General features: G+C 40.1%; 3 protein-coding genes across 3 annotated transcripts; 2 read left to right on the top strand and 1 right to left on the bottom strand.

Moving 5' to 3' along the window:
- Positions 1-2,398: 2,398 nt before the first annotated feature.
- LOC117280098 (uncharacterized) lies at positions 2,399-2,950 on the top strand. The gene has a single exon (XM_033659760.1). It carries the CDS (start codon positions 2,399-2,401, stop codon positions 2,948-2,950), a length of 552 nt encoding a protein of 183 aa, XP_033515651.1.
- An 8,964-nt stretch (positions 2,951-11,914) lies between these two features.
- On the bottom strand, positions 11,915-12,325 carry LOC138902477 (uncharacterized mitochondrial protein AtMg00860-like). The gene has a single exon (XM_070190345.1). It carries the CDS (start codon positions 12,323-12,325, stop codon positions 11,915-11,917), a length of 411 nt encoding a protein of 136 aa, XP_070046446.1.
- A 5,841-nt stretch (positions 12,326-18,166) lies between these two features.
- LOC138902476 (uncharacterized) lies at positions 18,167-18,931 on the top strand. Its single transcript, XM_070190344.1, has 2 exons — positions 18,167-18,170; positions 18,465-18,931. Exons 1-2 carry the CDS (start codon positions 18,167-18,169, stop codon positions 18,929-18,931), a joined length of 471 nt encoding a protein of 156 aa, XP_070046445.1.
- The last annotated feature ends 2,110 nt before the right edge of the window (positions 18,932-21,041 follow it).

Genomic DNA, 21,041 nt, shown 5'->3' with positions numbered 1-21,041 from the left:
AACAATTCCCCAAATATTATCTCATGTTCTCCATGTAAATTTTTCAAATAATTCAGTAACTTTGGGTAGATTAATTCACGCAAGACTTGAGAGGAATGGGTATGTTCAAGTTGTATCTCCTACTTGAGTTTTAAGGAGTTTTTCTTGTTGAAGCCAACCTTAATTTGAATGAAACCTTGTTGTTTTCAAAAATTAATTTTGATGAGGATTTGAAGCAAAGAAAGGCTAATGTATGTGAGGTTTAACTTCTTTCTTCATAGGCATGAGTTTTGTCGAGTTACAATTCATTTGCTTCATATGATTCTTGAGAAAATATTGTTCAAGTATGAATCTTTCTTTGTTCTTCTTAAGATATGAGCCTCTAAATTCAGCCATAATCCATTTAGAAAGGTCAACTTCAATGTAAGATTCACATTTCTTCTTCGGAGGCACGAACTTGCCAAATACGGTAAAATTGATCCATATGAGACTTTGAACCCGATTATGAGTTTTTCTTGTTTCTTGTTGAGTTGCGAGCTTTGAAACTCAGTTATAATCTATTTGTGAAGCTTAATTTCATATCTTGAGTGGGTGCTGGCCATTGCTTAAGGTGTGAGACCCATTGTGGTATGTAATGGACCCTTTGAGGTCCGCAATTCTCTTTGTCCAGGAGTTATTTTGAGGTTCTTAAAGGTCCGCTTATGTACTATGATCATCCCGCAAGTCCACGACAGGTCTGTTAACTGATTATTATGTATATATCTGTGCATAGATAGTATGGATGTGTAAGTGTTTAGACACATGTAGATGATGAATGTAGCATGTTTCATATATTGCTTTATCACTCTATATTTATACATGAGATAGACACTTAGACTTTTAGACGCATATAAATATAGATAGTAATCGTTCAGACTCATAGCGTTCAGACGTAGAGTGTTCAGACACATAGCGTTCGGATGCATGATTGTTCAGACACATAGCGTTCAGATGCATTGAGACCGTTCATACGGATATACATGTTTAGGCGTGCAGATGCCATTGAGTGAGATAGAGTTCGGCACTTATATAGATTATGATAGTATGTATATAGATATGAGAGACACCACATATACAGATCTAGTATTACTAGTGTGATAACAGATCCAGAAGTAAGCGATGCATTTTAGTTATATTTTGAGCTTTTTTACGTTACTCTTTATTTCAGTAAGGATGGAAGTTCTAGAGTATGCAATATGTTTCAGATGTATTCTCAGCCCTTCTGATATACTTCAGTTACCTTGTTTCTTGTACTGTCGTTGTTGGCTAATATATAGACAGTTTAGAGAAGTGCTTGTATTTTAGTTACATTATTATTGTCCATGATATTACTTAGTTTCTTTATGATTATATTTCTAACTTACATACTCAGTACATCAGTTATATTGACGTCTCTTTCTCCTGGGGGACGCTGCAGTTTCATGCATGTAGGTCTAGGTAGTTCAAGAAAAGAGAGACATCAGTAGGACAACAAGTAGCAGACTCGAAGGCAATCCTTTGTTCCAGAGTTGCGAGTACAGTGGTATGTCTAGTTTTATAGATGGGTATGGTGGGGGCCTTGTCCCGTCCTTATGTTTAGTTGAGCAATTATTCTTAGAAGGCTTGTAGACATGAATTATGTGGTTTAGATATAGTTTGTATAGCAGTCATGTTAGGTCTTATCGGCCATCTAGTTGTATGAAATCCCTGTATATAGTATGTTTCCCCTTTAAAGCTTTATTTATGAGTTTAGCAGTTTATATATGAGTATGAGATAGAAGGTTAGCGGTAATCAGTGGTTAGTGCAAGTTGCCTGTTGTGACCCTAGGATGGGGTCGTGACAAAAGTGGTATTAGAGCAGTTCAGTACTAGGGGTGTCTACAAGCCAAATTAGGAGAGTCATCATTGCTTCAAATTCAGATCGAGTGATACAACCATAGTATATGAGTTTAGTCGGCTAACAGAATGTTTTGATTACAGTATGTGTGTGTGTTATGCGTAGAAGAGCTTCAGTTGCCCAGAAGGGCAAATTAGTAGCAGACGAGGGCACCAGTCAAGTGCCATTAGCAGGTATAGAGATGAGAGAAGCACATGACGAGGTTCGAGTTAGGACTTTACAGACCCCTCCCCCTCCAAAGGAACTAAGACGGGATGCAACTACTGCACCTTCCGTTCCTCCATCAGATACTCAGGTGCAGGATGTACGAGACACCATCAGACTCTTGACTGAACTAGTAGCAGCTCAAGCTCAGCGATAGAATACCAATGTTTATGTTAGGGGAGTTGCTAGTACGAGAGTTCGGGATTTCCTAGAATTGGACCCCCCCCAGCCTATACAGGATCCAAAATAGATGAAGAAGCGAAAGACTTCATAGATAGGGTAAGCAGAACATTACGAGTTATGTATGCTACAAAAGCCGAATCATTAGAATTAGTCTCTTATCGCCTGCAAGACCTTGCAGCAGGTTGGTATCGTACTTGGGAATTATCCAAAGAAACACATGCACCTCCAACATCTTGGCGAGAATTCTCGGAGGCTTTTCTTAAACATTACATGCTAGTAGAGACTAAGCGAGCCAGAGTTAATAATTTCTTGAATTTACATCAGGGCAGTATGAGTGCCAAAGAGTACGACCTTCAGTTTAATTCGTTAGCAAGGTACACCCCAACTATCGTAGCAAATATGGAGGATAGGGTGCATAGATACGTGGTAGGTCTAGGACCACACTTGATAAATGAATATATGACTGTTGAGTTACAACCAGGCATGGACATAGCCCGTATGCAGGCCTATGCTGAAAACCTAGAAGTACGAAAGGAGCAACAGCAAGATGAGCAAGAATGGAATGGGAGTCAGTGTAAAAGGACTAGGTTTTCAGGGTCCTTTTGCGAGCCTTCAGATAGTAATAGACAACCTGAGTTCAAACAACTAGCGAACAACATGTCACCTTAATTTATAGGGCCTAGATCTATACATACTGAGGCTAGTCAGAGTTCTAGAGCTTCTGCATCACAGCACAAAAGTGTCTCTCCTCAAACAGAATAAACCTTCCCACGATGTAGGAATTGTCATAGATTTCATGAAGGCCAGTGCCGTTTGGGCACTGACGGATGTTATATCTATGGAGATCCAGGCCACAAAATGCGAGATTGTATGCATAATGCTAGTGAGAGTATGGTGCAGTTGTCATGCCCCGACCTCAGGGAGCGCGACCGGTACTCAACCGAGATACCCTGGTCAAGCAAGCCTGTTAGATGCCTTCTACCCAACCTTGCCCATTAAAAATATAAGAACCAGTACAAGTGATAGACTTGAGAAGAGTCAAGTGTTTCACATTCTTTTTCTATTACTAAAGGATATTCATTTATGATTTTCAAAATATTACAAGTTTATAGATATGATGAACATGTTTGCCCAAATACCAACACTTACTAGTTTAATTCCCAACATCAAGTATCACCCACAACCTATCTACGGAGCATGTAAGTACAACAGAAGAGAAGAATAGAAGTGTCGGCGAAAAGGCCCGGCTATACCTCAAAATATAAAGTACAACGTCAAATGACATGAAGCCGAAAACAAAGTAGGGCTCACCAAAATCTGTTGAATAGAGAGTAATTGCTATCGAGGATCAAAACTGTCCGCTGACGAACCACATGTATCCATTGAAGATGTAGCGCTCCCGGCAAAAAGGGGCGTTAGTACATATGGAATAGTAGTAGTATGTAAAGCTAAATGTCCTCTTTCAAAATAGAATGCCCATATAAGAAAGGGAAAACCATAGAAATAGCAAGTCACAATTAACAATATCCAAATGCCTAGTTAAAACATAACAACTTCCAAAATATGAAAATAATATATATATATATATATATATATATATATATATATATATATATATATATATGGTTGGGAGATAATTAGCACCGATATACCACCGTATTTTTAGCATGGAGTCCGATCACGCCCGATCGGCTAGGCCATCTTCCCACGAACAATGTGGTTTGACATGTGATGCGAAAAAAAAGGTGTTACCAAGAGTAGTACCACCATGTGCTCAACATGGCGTCCGATCACCACCCGACCGGCTATGTCGCCTCCCCACATATACCGTGTGAGTCGACATTAAATCCAAGGCTATCAACAATCTCATCCCAATTAAGGGGAATAATCACAATCACATCAATATTTCAATCTCATCCCAAATAAGAAGAATAACCACAATCCACTCCTACACCGGCACGTGTAGTTTCGGGTGTGGGCCTTACGACCCACCTTTCCTCGGTTTGCTAATGATACTCCCAAAAATATTTTGTTTTGCACAAAAGGGAAACAAAAGTACAAACATATGTTATGTTCAGCTCATTATCTTTCACACTATAAATATCTTCATTAGTACTTTCAATCATTCACAACATCACCATTCCCTTGGCTCTCTTGGCCATACTTTCAACCATTCACAACATCACCATTCCCTTGGCTCTCTTGGCCATACTTATGATTCTTCATTCATGGCACGTTGGACATATTTCATATTTCACATTTTTATTTCTTTACTTTCATGGATCATCATCATAAATATCAACAAATAGAACATTCCGGAAATCACAACTTTAGGTTTATTAGTAACGAAGACTTTAAACACAATGGATTTTTTTCCAAGAAATGAGTAAAATGATTGGCAATCGAAGTACAAGTTAAAATCATAAACGAGTAACACATCATTTATTCTTTAAATACTTTTCCCCAAAAGGACAATACACAATTTCAACTCATGAATTTATAAGAGCTAAAAACACATTGGAAAAACTTACAAAGTATAGCATTAGTTAAAACAACCACATTTGGGCATAACTTGGGTACATAAGCTTTTAGGAAAATCTATTTTCGAAGTCAATTTGGAACAATTGAATCAAGGCCTTTTTCATAACCTTTCTCACGTCAATTCATTTCCTCGGTACCATTGGCCACAAGTATAACTTTCATTCTTGGCATGTTGGCCACACTTTATATCTCCAACCCACTTCTTTCACTTTCAAGCATCCTTATAGATTATCAACAATAAGGTATTTCTACTCAAGACTTTAAATACACATTTAAAAAACTAACCAAATTAAGGGTCTTAGGCACATATGATTTCTTACACAATTCGACATGTTAGTTTTCATTAGAAACACGCTTTTCAAATCATAACATATTAACACACAACCCATGCTTAATCACCTTTTCAAATAGTAACTCAACATAACAAGAACATTTGGAATACAAATTGAACGCATATATCTTTTTACACAAGGCTTATTCAGAATAATCAATTTATTTTGAGCAACACGGGATTTACAAGGCCATTGTGGGGTTCGATTCTAAAAGAGGAGTTTAGCCAACATACCTTATTTGAGCTTTCTTTAAGTTACTACAATGTCCCAACACTTCTACCAATAACAATCTATAGGAAGATAGCGAAAATCGGATAATAATTAGAAGGATTCACATGGTATAACTCACTTAAGAATTTTGTCAAACACCTAGTACGCAAAATAGACCACAAAGCTCTACAATGGTAATCCCTTCCTCCCTCAACTAATTTCAACAAGAGACTACCCAAAATAGTTCATTAACCCCATATACTACAAGCTATTGGCACATGCATGGCCTAATTCCAATCCCACAATATACTTAGACTCTAAAATAACTTGCATGGGTGGTATAGGACAGGAACTTACCTGGATAGATGGTGGTCTAGTAAATGATTCAAAATTGGGGCAGGGATTGATGATCAATGCTCTTGGGGCTCCATCTTCCCTTTCTAAATAACTCCCCTCTCTCTAAAATATGTGATTAACCCGGAAAAAATAACCCCAAAGTCGTTTTATAAGAACTGGGGTCGGGTGATAAAATAGGAAAATGGACCCTCCAAACTCAGGCCTGCGATCACAAAATGGACCGCATAACATATATGTGGCCCGCAAAATGGGTCGCAAAAATAATGCCAAGAACTGGGCTGGTCTGGACCGGTCTGCGATAGGTTTACGGTCCGCAGACCACTTATGAGGCCGCAGAGTGGACGCAAAATCATCCAATGAAATTCTTCATGCCAAATCCGCGATGGAAAATGCGAACCACAAAATGAATATGCGATCGCATAATGGGCCGCAAAACGACCTTCAAAATTCAATCATTTTTATGCTCAACTCCACGATGATTATGCGACCCACAAAACGGTTCTGCGGTCGCGAAACAGACCGCAGAATTGCCTTCTTCTTCCAAAAATTTCCATCAACTCCTCAGTACATCCATACACAGCACTCTATCTCGGTACCATAAAACCTTAAATTCCTTGGCAAACTTTTTACGGTGCCTTACAATAGCCAATAGAAGTTATAGCCAGATCCCTAGAGGCAGCATGCCCTTCAGGGCAAGTTTCTCAGATTTTAGCCAGTCGAGGTAGAGGTAGACCAGCGACATCCAGATCAGGTACATAGTCTTGCTATCAGTCTTCATATTATTTAAGTTGTTGAACATTAGAGGATCGATGTTCTTAAGGGGGGAAGAATATTACACTCCGAATTTTTGCGACTTTATTTATTCTACGCGTGACGTGGTAAGTACGATTTAAAAGGATTTGACGTATTTAGAAAATTATTTAACATGCCATATATAATGTACGTTAATTATACGTTATGTATATAAGCCCAAACGTGGCGTATTATAAAATTCAACTTGAGTTGCTGCACTTTCGGTTAAGATACGGTATGTAACTAGATCACTTTGCGACCAGCTTTTCTCCTAGCATATGGAGCCTTTTGAAGATAAATTATATATGAAACCAAAGGTCTATGTATGTAGTTTCCATTGCTTTAGACCGTACATCAATATGACATAATAGTAAACAATTATGAGTGTCTGAAGTAGGGCTGCCACAACGTCACTAGAGTATTACGGCAAAAGCAGATAAGTTACTAGGCCAACTTACGGGCCATTTTTCTCCCAATCCATAATAAATTTGAGGATGATTAAAACATGAAAGTTGGAGTTTGTTGAATCTAGTTTCAAGAACATTAAGTATTTTTTTGATACAACATCGGAGTAGGGAGAAACAAGGGTTCAAAACAGGGTCACTCAAGCTGCCAAAAAGCAGCTTAGTCACCTACAAGCTTAGTGAGGCGGTGGCGTTTTACATTTTGTTTGTTCTTATGTTTTTCAGAACATATCCAACACCTCTTGAGAAAAAATAAGTACCCAAATATTCTCTCAAGTTCTCGTTGTAAATTGTCCAAAAAATTCAGTAACTTTGGGTCGAATAATTCATGCAAGACTTGAGAGGTGTGGGGGTATTCATGTTGTGTCTCCTACTTGAGTTTTAAGGAGTTTTTCTTGTTGAAGCCAACCTTAATTTGAAGGAAACCTTGCTGTAAGATTTCAAGAATTTCACTTTTGATGGGGATTTGAAGCAAAGAAAGGCTAAGGTGTCACGACCCCAATCTTCCTACGGCGACCCAAATCTCCCATCGTAGGATGTCGTGATGGCACCTAGTCTCTAAGACTAGATAATCCTAAAGTACATGAAGAAACAATGGGAAATATAATAGAACTTCAATTTAAACCAACCAGTTATCATAAAAGAACTCCACAATACATCTGACAATAACTCCCAAACTCTAGTGAGACTTGAGTCATAAGCTCAACACGAGTATACTGAACATCCCTAATACATCACTATCTAAATAAAGAGTCAGCAATAGAGAACAAAGACAGAGGGTGACTCCGAGGCCTGCGAAAGCCGGGAGGTATACCTTGAAGTCTCCGATCTGGAAGCTCTACTAATTGGTGCCTAGCCTAGTATGAGGTACCTAGATCTGCACAAAAAGATGTGCAGAAGTGTAGTATGAGTACACCACAATGGTACCTAGTAAGTTTCATGCCTAACCTCGGTAGAGTAGTGACGAGATCAAGTCAGACACCTACTAGGATACAAATAAGAAACTGAAAAAGTATAATACCGTCTAAGAATGTAAACGAGGAAAGTAAGGCCATAAGGAAATACAACAAGATAGAATGCAATTGGAATTAAAGCAATAAATGCAACAAGGAAGGAAACACATAATAAGAACATCACAGAAACAATGTGAACAAATACAAGTGAGGTAAATGAGAGATAACAACAAGAATCACACCCGATGTACCGCCTCGTGGTATCATTTTACAATCACAATCACAATCTTTCCTTATATCACCGCCGGAGCCTTACATTTAGTTTTTAAAAATTATTTTTTCCAAAATAGCTACTCGCATTTTAGAACTACTTATCATACTGTGTGGCTTCAAGTAGCTCCCCTACTAGCAACACGCGCACCTTATCTCACCGCATGCCTATCCACCCCTATCCTTATACCACCGCATGCGTATCAATATCACAACATATCACAACTCGCACCTCAAGTGCCCAAATACCACAACTTTCCAAAAGAATCAACAATAACAATGTTTCTGTAACAAATAGCCCATGGCTAAATCACAATGTATACAAGAGTCTCAGCAATAGCAATTGATAGTGAACAGCTCAACAAGAACGGTATTTCAACAATTTACAACTTTGCCTTAATGTGATCACGCTTTTACAACTTCAACACAAAAACTCAACAATAAGATATTTCCAGAAATAACAACTTTAAGTAAGGTAACTCAACAATCAAATAATTAACAAGGTAATAAGGAAACCATAACTTCAACTAAGCATGTAAGGGAAAATAACAAGTAAGATATGGGACAAGTATTAACAATGTCAAATAAAGCATGTAAAGAAGGATTAACGATGATAGATATGGCATGTTATGACAATTCGATTAAAGGCATGAAAAGAATCTACATAGCATAAACCGGTCAATTACTACATATAGCCCGTGTACCCACTCGTCACCTTGCGTACACGGCTTTCACGTACCACAAATGACACATAACAACTCCAATCCTAAGGGGTAATTCTCCCACACAAAGTTAGGAAAGATACTTACCTCAAACAAGCTAACTCAATCCACTAGTAAGCCTTTTCAACGAATATCCAACTCTGAACGGCTCGAATCTAGCGAAAATAAGTTTATACCATAAATACAAATCATAGAAAACTATTCCGGATAATAAAGTTGCAATCTTTAATGAAAATAAAAAAGTCAACTCAAAAAGTCAACCACCGGGCTCGCGTCTCGGAACCCGACAAAACTTACAAAATTCTAACACCCATTCAATAACGAGTCCAACCATACTAAAACTATTCAATTCCGACCTCAAATCGACCTTCAAATCCTCAAAATATAGCTTATGAAATCTTCACAAATTTCCCATGTATAATAATTAAATCCGAGTTAAGATCCCTTACCCCGATCAACTCTGTGAAAATCTCTTCAAATATCGCCTAAAATCAAGGTCTCTAGCTCAAAAGGTGATAAGTGGAACAAAACCCTTGATTTGGAAATTAAATGTCTGTTGCCCAGTTATTACCCTACGCGATCGCGGAAAAGCACCCACGGCCGTGGAAAAGCACTCGCGATCGTGGAGAACAACTTCTCCCTGCTCAAAAACCGCTTACGCGATCGCGTAATCACAATCGCGAATGTGGTGACCAGTCATCCTCAGCTTATGCGATCGCGTTCCAGGCCAAGCGAATGCGAAGAAACATGCATGCCTCCCTACTGCCTCTCCTTCCTTATACGCGAACGCGGTCCCATGCACGCGTTCGCGATGAACAAGCTCCCCAACAATCGCGATCGCATCCCTGACTTAGCGAACATGAAGAGTAAAATTCTATCAGTCACTAAGGACTCTACGCGATCGCGACATAATCTTCACGAACGCGATATTGGAAACCAGAAACTCAGAAAACTAGCAATCCAAATTCAAGAACAAATGGTCCGAACTCAATCCGGAACACACCCGGGGCTCCCGGGACCCCGTCCAAACATACAATAGCTCCTAAAACATGATGTAAACTTGCTCGAAGCCTTAAATCACATAAAACAATACTAAAACCAAGAATCGCACATCGATTCAAGCCTAATGAATGTATGAACTTCTAACTTCTAAAACTAATGCCGAAACATACCAAACCAACTCTGATTGACCTTAAATTTTGTACAAAGTCATAAATGATACAACAGACCTATTCCAATTTTCGGAATCGATATTCGGTCTGATATCAATAAAGTCAACTCTTGGTCAAACTTCTCAATTTTCCAGACCTTCAACATTCCAACTTTCGCCAATTCAAACCAAAATGACCTACAGACCTCCAAATCAATATCCGGACATACGCCTAAGTCCAAAATCACCATACGAAGCTATACAAACCATCAAAACTATACCGAAATTGTCTACACAAAAGTCTAACTCCGGTAAACTCTTTTAATTTAAGCTTTTAACTTTGGGACTAAGTGTCCCAATTCACTCTGAACCTTACCCGAAACCAAACCAACCACTCCGGCAAGTCACATAACCACAATATAACATAGAGGAGGCAATAAATAGGGGAAAGAGGCTAAAATTCTCAAAACGACTGGCCGGGTCGTTACATACTCCCCCCTCTTAAAACAAATGTTCATCCTCGAACGAGTATAAAGACATACCTGAAGTGGTGAAAAGATAAGCATAACGGCTACGCATATCATGCTAGGTCTCCCAAGTCACCTCCTTGACTAGTTTACCCCTCCACTGAACCTTCACTGAAGCAATGTTCTTTGACCTCAACTTTCGGACCGCCAGTCCAAGATAGCCACTGACTCCTCAACATAAGACAAATCATTGTCCAATTAGACTGAGCTGATATCTAAAACATGGGACGGATCACCGTGATACTTCCGAAGCATGGAAACATGGAACACTGGATGAATTGCAGATAGACTAAGTGGCAATGCAAGCTTGTAGGCCACTTCTGCCACTCTCTCAAGGATATCAACCATAAATGCAATATCGCGAACCTTCCGATTCACATAACTGTAATGCCTAGATTGGGTTATACGAAGCCGATCCTGGATCAACTTGACCTTCTCCAAGGCATCTCAAACCAAATCCCTACCTAATAACTTAGCCTCTCCCGGCTCAAACAAACTAACTGGAGAACGACATTGTCTCCCATATAGGGCCTCATAGGGAGCCATCTGAATACTCGATTGTTAGTTGTTATTGTAGGCAAACTCTGCAAGCGGCAAGAACTGATCCCAAGAAGCCCAAACTCCATAATACAGGCACGAAGCATATCCTCCAATATCTGAATGGCACGCTCGGACTGTCCGTCCGTCTGGGGGTGAAATAATGTACTCAACTCAACACATGTGCCTAGATCACGCTGTACAGCTCTCCAAAAATGCGATATGAACAGCATACCCCGGTCAGAGATGATGGATACTGGCATGCCATGAATTCGGACGATCTCCCGGATATAGACCTGAGCCGGCTGCTCTGATGAATAAGTAGTCACCACCAAAATGAAATGAGCCGACTTGGTCAACCTATCCATAATCACCCATACAACGTCAAATTTTTTCTAAGTCTGTGGGAGCTCAACAACGAAGTACATGGTAACACGCTCTCATTTCTACTCGGGAATCTCAAGTCTCAGAGGCAACCCACTTGGCCGGTAGATATGCTAAACTGCCCAAGCTCTCCACGTTTTGACTCAAGTAATCAGCTACCACATTGGTCTTCCCGGGATGATATAGAATAGTGATACATAGTCCTTAAGCAACTCTAATCATCTCTGCTGCCGCAAGTTAAGATCCTTCTATTTGAACAAATATTGGAGACTCTAGTGGTCGGTATAGACCTCACAAGGGACACCATACAAATAGTGCTGCCAAATGTTCAAGGCATGAACAATAGCTATCGATTCCAAGTCGTGGACCAGATAATTCTTCTCATGGACCATCTCTACCGAGACACGTAGGCAATCACCTTACTGTCTTGCATCAACATCGCGCCAAGGCCAACACGGGACGCATTACAGTACATAGTGTAAGACCCCAAACACGTAGGCAATACTAACATTGGGGCTGTAGTCAAAGCAGTCTTAAGCTTTCGAAAGCTCTCCTCACACTCCTTGGACCATCTGAAAGGAGCACCCTTCTGGGTCAATCTAGTCATAGGTGCAACAATAGATGAGAAACCCTCTACGAAACAGCAATAATGCCCGGCTAGACCAACAAAAATCTGGATATCAGTAGCTGAAGATGGTCTGGGCCAATTGTGTACTGTTTCAATCTTCTTCAGATTTACTTTGATCCCCTCGCTTAACACCACATGACCCAAAAACGCCACTGAATCAAGCCAGAATTCACACATTGAAAATTTTGCGTACAACTTCTTTTCTCTCATGGTCTAGAGCACAATCCTCAAATGTTGCTCATGATCCTCCCGGCTGCAGGAGTACACCAAGATGTCATCAATAAACACAATGATGAATTAATCAAGATATGGTTGAAATACATTGTTCATCAGGTATATGAATGCTGCTGCAGAGTTGATTAGCCCGAATGACATCATAAGGAATTAGTAGTGACCATACCGAGTCCTAAAAGTAGTCTTCAAAATATCCGAATCCAGAATCCAGCTGATGATACCCTGACCACAAATCAATCTTTGAGAACACTCTGGCACCTTGTAGCTAATCAAATAAGTCATCAATGCATGGCAATGGATATCTATTCTTCACCATAACCTTGTTCAACTGTCGATAATCAATACACATGCGCATAGAACCATCTTTCTTCTTCACAAATAGAACCGGAGCACCCCAAGGCGACACACTAGGCCAGATGAAACCCTTATCAAGCAACACTTGCAACTGCTCATTTAACTCATTCAACTCTGCTGAGGCCATACTGTATGGTAGAATAGAAATGGGCTGAGTGCCCGGCAACAAGCCAATACCAAAATTGATATCCCTATCGGGCGGCATGCCCGAAAGATTTGCCGGAAATACATCTGGATAGTCTCTCACTACCAAAACTGACTCAACGGTAGGAGTATCAACACTGACATCTCTCATGAAGGCTAGGTATGAATCACACCCCTCCTCAACCATCCGATATGCCTTAAGGACGGACACAACCCTGCTAGGAATGTAATCCAAAGTACCCCTCCACTCCAACAGCAGTAAACCTAGCATAGCCGATGTTACTGTCTTGGCGTGACAATCTAGAATAGTATGATAGCGCGACAACCAATCCATGCTCCAAGATAACATCAAAGTCTACCATGCTGAGAAACCATAGATCAACTCTGGCCTCAAAACTACCAATAACAACTAGACACAGTCAATACACACGATCAACAATAATAGAATCTCCCACAGGCGTGGACACATAAACAGGAGAACTCAAAGAATCACGAGAGATACCCAAATACGGAGCAAAGTAAGATGACACATATGAGTAAGTGGAGCCTGGATAAAATAAGACTGATGCATCTCTATGACAAATTTGAACAATACATGTGATAACTGCGTCTGATGCAACCGCCTCCGTCCTACCCGAAAAAACATAACATCTAGCATGGCCTCCTTCTCTAAGGCGACCCCTACCCGCCTGACCTCCACCCCTAGCTGGTTGGGCAGGTGGAGCAGCAACTGGAGCAGTAACCACGACCTGAGAAGTGTGTGGACCCAGTGGGATACGTGGAGCCTGATTAGTCGATGGAGGTTCACCCTTCCTGAGTCTGGGGCAGTCCCTCACCATATGACAGGTATCACCACACTCAAAACAAGTTTTCAGTGGGGGTGGCTATTGAAACTGGCTCTGGCCTGGTCAGTTGGACTGACCGCTGAAAGCACCCCGTGCAGGAGGTGCATGAGACGGTGATAGTGCATAATGGGCAACCTTAGACCTCGAAGTAATCGGAGTACCAATACAAGCTGGAAGTATTGAATCAACGGGACAACTTACGTAGCCTCTACCATGACGGGTTGCAACTGGGGGACGGGCACCACTACACCCACCAAAATCTCAAGGCTTCTTGGCCGCCCTTTCCTTTCTCTCTCACGGTCCCGCATACCCTCCAATCTTCCACCTAGTCTAATACCAACTTGTCACGAACCCAATCTCCCACCGTAGGATGTCGTAATGGCACCTAGTCTCTTAGACTAGGTAAGCCTAACATACACGAAGAAATAATGGAAATAATAATAGAACTTCAATTTAAACCAACCAGCTATCATAAAAGAACTCCACAATACAGCTAACAATAGCACCCAAATTCTGGTGAGACTAAGTCATAAGCTCTACACGAGTATACTGAACATCCCTAATACATCACTATCTAAATAAAGAGTAAGCAATAGAGAACAAGGACAGAGGGTGACTCTGAGGCCTGCGAATGCCGGCAGGTATACCTTGAAGTCTCCGATCTGGAAGCTCTACTCATTGGTGCCTAGCCTAGTATGAGGTACCTGGATCTGCACAAAAAGATATGCAGAAGCATCGTCTAAGTACACCACGACAGTACCCAGTAAGTATCAAGCCTAACCTCGATAGAGTAGTGACGAGGTTAGGTTCGACACCTACTAGGATACAAATAAGAAATTGAACAAGTATAATATAGTCTAAGAATGTAAACGAGGAAAAAGAGGCAATAAGGAAATACAACAAGATAGACTTCAACTGAAATTAAAGCAATAAATACAACAAGGAAGGAAACACATAATAAGAACATCAAGGAACAATGCGAACAAATACAAGTGAGGTAAGTGAGAGATAACAACAAGAATCACAACCGAGGTAATGCCTCGTGGTCTCATTTCACAATCACAATCGCAATCACAATCTTTCCTTATATCACCATGGGAGCCTTACATTTAGTTTTCGAAAATCATTTTTTTCGAAATAGCTACCCGCGTTTTAGCCCGCCTTATCACACCGTGTGGCTTCAAGTAGTTCCCCTACTAGAAACACGCGTATCAAGACCACCTTATCTCACCACATGCGTATCAACCTCTATCCTTTTTCCACAACATGCGTATCAATATCACAACATATCACAACTCGCACCTCAACTACCCAAATACCACAACTTGCCAAAAGAATAAACAATAACAATGTTTCCACATAACTTACTCTCCAACAATAAATGCAACATTGCGAACCTTCCGATCCACATAACTCTTCTAAAAAGATTGGGTTGTACAAAGCCGATCCTGGATCAACTTGACCTTCTCCAAGGCATCTCGAACCAAATCCATGCCTAATAACTTAGCCTCTCCCGGATCAAACCAACTAACTGGAGAACGATATCGTCTCCCATATAAGGCCTCATAGGGAGCCATCTGAATACTCGATTGGTAGTTATTGTTGTAGGCAAACTTTGAAAGCGGCAAGAACTAATCTCAAGAAGCTCGAACTCCATAATACAGGCACAAAGCATATCCTCCAATATTTGAATGGTGCGCTCGAACTGTCCGTCCGTCTGAATGATGTACTCAACTCAACCCGTGTGCCTATCTCACATTGTACAGCTCTCCAAAAATATAATATGAACTGCGTGCCCCGGTCAGAGATGATGGATACCGGCATGCCATAAAGTCTGACGATCTCACGGATATAGACCTGAGCCAGCTTCTCTAACAAATAAGTAGTCACCATCGGAATGAAATGAGCTAACTTGGTCAACCTATCCACAATCACCCATATAGCATCAAATTTCTTCTGAGTTCGTGGGAACCCAACAACGAAGTCCATGTTAACACGCTCCCATTTCTACTCGAGAATCTCAAGTCTCTGAAGCAACCCACCTGGCCTCTGATGCTCATACTTTACTTGCTAACAATTTAGGCACCAAGCGACATACTCCACTATGTCTTTCTTCACTCTCTTCCACCAATAGTGCTGCCTCAAATCCTGGTACATCTTTGTGGCACCCGGATGAATGGAGTACCGCGAATTGTGGGCCTCCTAAAGAATCAACTCAAGTAACCCATCCATATTAGGCACACATAATAGGCCATTCCTGCATCTGCAACACACCATCATATCTTGTAGGAACTTTCTTGGCATCACGATGCTGCACCGTGTCCATAAGGACAAGCAAATGGGGGTCGTCATACTTACGCTATCTGATGCAATCATATAAAGAAGACCTAGAAACCACGTAAGAAAAAACTCAACTGGGCTCCGAAACATCTAATCTAACAAACTGGTTGGCCTAGGCCTGAATATCCAATACTAGTGGCCTCTTCGCTGCCAGTAGATATGCTAAACTGCCCAAGCTCTCCGCCTTTTAACTCAAGGCATCATCCACCATATTGGCCTTCCCGAGATGATATAAAATTGTGATACATAGTCCTTAAGTAACTCTAACTATTTCCACTGCTACAAGTTAAGATCCTTCTGTTTGAACAAATGATGGGGACTCTAGTGGTCGGTATAGACCTCACAAGGGACACCGTACAAATAGTGCCGCCAAATGTTCAAGGCATGAACAATAGTTGCCAATTCCACCAAATAGGTTCGCGATGTTGCATTTATGGTTGGAGACAAAACAAGTCCCCAAATATTCTCTCATGTTATCCTTGTAAATTATCCAAACAATTCAATAACTTTGGGTAGAATAATTCATGCAAGACTTGAGAGACGTGGGGATGTTCATGTTGTATCTCCTACTTGAGTTTTAAGGAGTTTTTCTGGATGAAGACAACCTTAATTTGAATGAAACCTTGCTATTTTCAAGAATTATATTTGATGAGGATTTGAAGCAAAGAAAGGCTAAGGTAGGTGAGGTTTAACTTCTTTCTTCATAGGCATGAGTTTTGTCAAGTTACAATTTATTTGCTTCATATGATTCTTGAGAAATTGTTCAAGTATGAATCTTTCCTTGTTCGTCTTAAGATATAAGCCTTGAAATTTCGCCATAGCCCATTTAGAAAGCTCAACTTCAAGACTTTGTTGTATGTAAGGTTCACCTTTCTTCTTTGGAGGCACGAACTTGCCAAATATGGTAAAATTGATCCCTAAGAGACTCTGAATCCGATTATAAGTTTTCCTTGTTTCTTCCTAAGTTACAAGCTTTGACACTCAGTTATAATCTATTTAAGAAGCTCAATTTAATATCTTGGATGTGTTTGAATGGCCTATACTTTGTTGGAAGCTTATACCCAGTTCACTGGAAATTCCCCGTACTTGAGCTCTGAGGTTCGCAAATGAGTGGGTGCTGCCATTGCTTGAGGTATGCGACCCATTTTGGTATGTAATGGACCCTTTGAGGTCCGCAATTCTCTCTATCCAGGAGTTAGTTTGAGGTTTGGAAAGGTCTGTGTATGTACTATGATCAGCCCGCCAGTCCACGACAGTTCCATTAAGCAACGATTATGTATATATATGTGCATAGATAGTATGGATGTGTAAGTGTTTAGACACATGTAGATGATGAATGTTGCATGTTTTGTATATTGCTTTAGCACTCTATAGTTATACATGATATAGACATTCAGACTTTTAGACACATATAAATATAGATAGTAACTGTTCAGACGCATATCCTTCAGACGTAGAGTGTTCAGACACATAGCGATCAGATGCATGAGTGTTCAGGCATTAGCGTTCAAATGCATTGAGACTGTTTAGACGGATATACATGTTTAGGCATGCATATGCCATTGATTGATATAGCGTTCAGGCACTTATACAGATTATGAAAGTATGTATATAGATGTGAGAGACACCACATATATAGATCTGGTATTACTAGTATGAGAACAGATTCAGAAGTAAGCGATGCACTTTAGTTATATTTTGAGCTTCTTTATGTTACTCTTTATTTCAGTAAGGATGGCAGTTCTAGAGTATGCAATATGTTTCAGATGCATTCTCATCCCTTATGATACACTTTAGTTACCTTATTTCTTGTACTGTCTTTGTAGGCTAACATATAGACAGTTTATAGAAGTTCTTGTATTTTAGTTATATTATTACTGTCCATGATATTACTTAGCTTCTTTATGATTATATTTCTACCTTACATACTCAGTACATCAGTCGTAGTAACGTCCCTTCCTCCTGGGGGATGCTGCATTTTCATGCCCACAGGTTTAGGTAGTTCGAGAAAAGACACGCATCAGTAAGATAATAGATAGCAGACTCGAAGGCACTCCTTTGTTCCAGAGTTGTAAGTATAGTGGTATGTCTAATTTTATAGATGGGTATGGTGTGGCCTTGTACCGTCCTGATGATCAGTTAAGCAGTTATTCTTAGAAGGCTTGTAGACATGAATCCTGTGGTTTAGATATAGTTTGTATAGCAGTCATGTTAGGTCTTATCGGCCATCCAGTTGTATGAAATACATGTATATAGTATGTTACCCTTTTAAAGATTTATTTATGATTTTAGCAGTTCATATATGAGTATTAGATAGCAGGTTGTAATCGGTGGTTAGCGCCAGTTGCCCCTCGCATCCCTAAGATGGGGTTCTGACATTAATCATCTGACATATGCAGATGACATAGTCATTTTTAGCAGTGGTAACAGTAAGTCAGTAAATCTCATCATGAAGCAGATCAAGAATTATGAAAAAGCCTATGGTCTAAAGGTCAATGATAATAAGAGCTTCTTTTTAACCAGTCCCAAGACTAGTGCTTTCAGAATTAATAGGTTGAGATGTTGTACTGGGTTTATGGAGAAGAGCTTTCCATTTACATATCTGGTTTGCCCTTTGTATATAGGGAGGAAGAGGATCAGTTACTTTGATGCTATGGTCACTATGTTTGTAAAAAACCTTAGTGGCCAGCAAGGTAAAATGTTGTCTCATGGGGGAAGAATGGTGCTAATTGTTCTCCAGTCACTTCCTATTTATATCTTTTCTGTAGTTTTCCATCCAAAGAACTCTTTGAATCTTCTCGATAAGTATTTTTCCAGATACTTTTGGGGTTCCTCTGGAGATAAGAACAAATACCACTGTAGCTAATGAAAAAATTTGCTTCATCCCATTTTCCTGCTAAATTTTGATTTCGAAATTTGTGTACCCAAAGAATGAAGGGGGAGTTGGCATAAGAAGCATGGAGGATATCTCTAACACCTTCGCAATAAAAAGGTGGTGGAGGTTTAGAACCCAACCATCAATCTTGGAAGAATTCCTCATGGCTCAGTATTGTTCTAGGAGTCATCCCATATCTATGGCCATTAATAGTAGAGATTCCCAAGTTTGGAAGAATATGCTTCAGGCAAGAAACAAAGCTGAGTGTAGAATTCTATGTGTTAGAATAGCTATGTCAATATATATGTAATTAGTCCTAGTCCCGTATGTAATAGAAGTAGGTTATATATTATGTGTACTTATAAATAGGGTTCATTGTATTATAATTAACATCAATAATAGATTTTTCTCTCGTGCATTCTCACATGGTATCAAAGCATATGTGAGAGATTCATCGCTGAGCAAAAATACCAGCAACTCCGGGAAGAAAAGAAAGAAGAAGAAAAAGTCACTATGCAAATTTTTGTGGTTGTCCGGCGTCAATCTCTTTTATGTTGGTATTGTGCGAAAACCAATGCCACCACAAGTGTAATGACATGGCCGATAGTTTTGAGTATTTTAGCCTTATTCCCCTAGTTAATGCCTCCTCTATATTTAATTGTGGTTATGTGACTTTTCAAGGTGGTTGGTATGGTTTCAGGTGAGTTTCGAATCGAATTGGGACACTTAGTCCCAATGTTGGAAGCTTAAGTTAAAAAAGTTGACCAAAATTTGACGACTCTAGAATGGAGTTTTGATGGTTCTAATAGCTACGTATGGTGATTAGGGACTTAGGCATATGTCTGGATATTGATTAGTAGGTCGTTTTGCCTTGAATTGGCAAAAGTTGGAAAGTTGAAGGTTTGGAAGGTTGAAAGGTTTGACCGAGAGTTGGCTTTGTCGATATCAGGATCGGATTATTGTTTCAGAAGTTGGAATAGGTTTGTTGTGTCATTTATGACTTGTGTGCAAAATTTGAGGTAAATCGTAGTTGGTTTAGTATAATTTGGTATTAGTTTTAGAAGTTGGAAGTTTATTAGTTCTTTAGGCTTGAATTGGAGTGTGATACATAGTTTTGTTGTGGTGTGATATGATTTAAGGCCTCGAGTAAGTTCGTATCATGTTTTAGGATGTGTTGGTATGTTTAGATGGGATCCCGAGGGCCTCGGGTGTGATTCAGAATAGAATCAGGTTCATTTTGGACATAGGTTGATGGCTCAAGAATAGTTGAGTTCAGGTGCGATCGCATTCGTGAAGGCATCGCCGTAGCTGCAGCACCGCAAAAGCGGTCCAGTGGCCGCATGTGCGAAATAGGGCTGGGTGATGCTGAAACCGCATGTGCGGAGGTCCATGCGCAGGTGCGCATCCGCAGATACGGATTTTCTTCTGCAAAAGCAGATTCTGGTCAGTTGCCTTAGGACCGCAGGTGCGGTCAGCGACTGCAGTGCGATCAGGCATCCGTAGAAGTGGACTCGCAAAAGCGAACTTTTGTCCGCAGAATCGAAAATCCCTAAGTTTAGTTGAGGCCACAATTGTGATGGATTTTTCAGCAGGTGCGGAGTTGTAAAAGCGACCAGGTGTTCGCAGAAGCGGAATAACTGGGAAGAAAAGGGGTAGAGTCATGGGTTTATTTCATTTTGCACACTTTGAGTTACAGAGCTCGGTTTTGGGCTATTTTGGAGGGGATTTTCAAGGATTGGATCGGGTAAGTGTTTTAGACTCGGATTTGCTTATTATTCATGAATCCATTATTATTTTTGTTATTTAATTAGTATTTTGAGTTTGAAGAATTGGGGATTTTTGTGAAAACTTCCTAAATTATAAATTGAGGATTTGAAGGTCGATTTATGGTCGGAATTGGATAATTTTAGTATGGTTGAACTCGTATCAGAATGTTTGTTTGGATTTTATAAATTTTGTCGGGTTCCGAGGTGCGGGCTCGGGGTTAACTTTTTGAATTTCTTTAAAGATTGCAACTTTATTATCCGCAATGGTTTCATATGGTTTGTATATATGGTATTAAATTATTTTGGCAAGATTCGAGCCATCCGGAGTTGGATAT

The sequence above is a fragment of the Nicotiana tomentosiformis genome, chromosome 12 (genome assembly GCF_000390325.3).
Source record: "Nicotiana tomentosiformis chromosome 12, ASM39032v3, whole genome shotgun sequence".
Lineage (NCBI taxonomy): Eukaryota > Viridiplantae > Streptophyta > Magnoliopsida > Solanales > Solanaceae > Nicotiana > Nicotiana tomentosiformis.
This window is presented reverse-complemented; position numbering and strand designations above follow the sequence as displayed.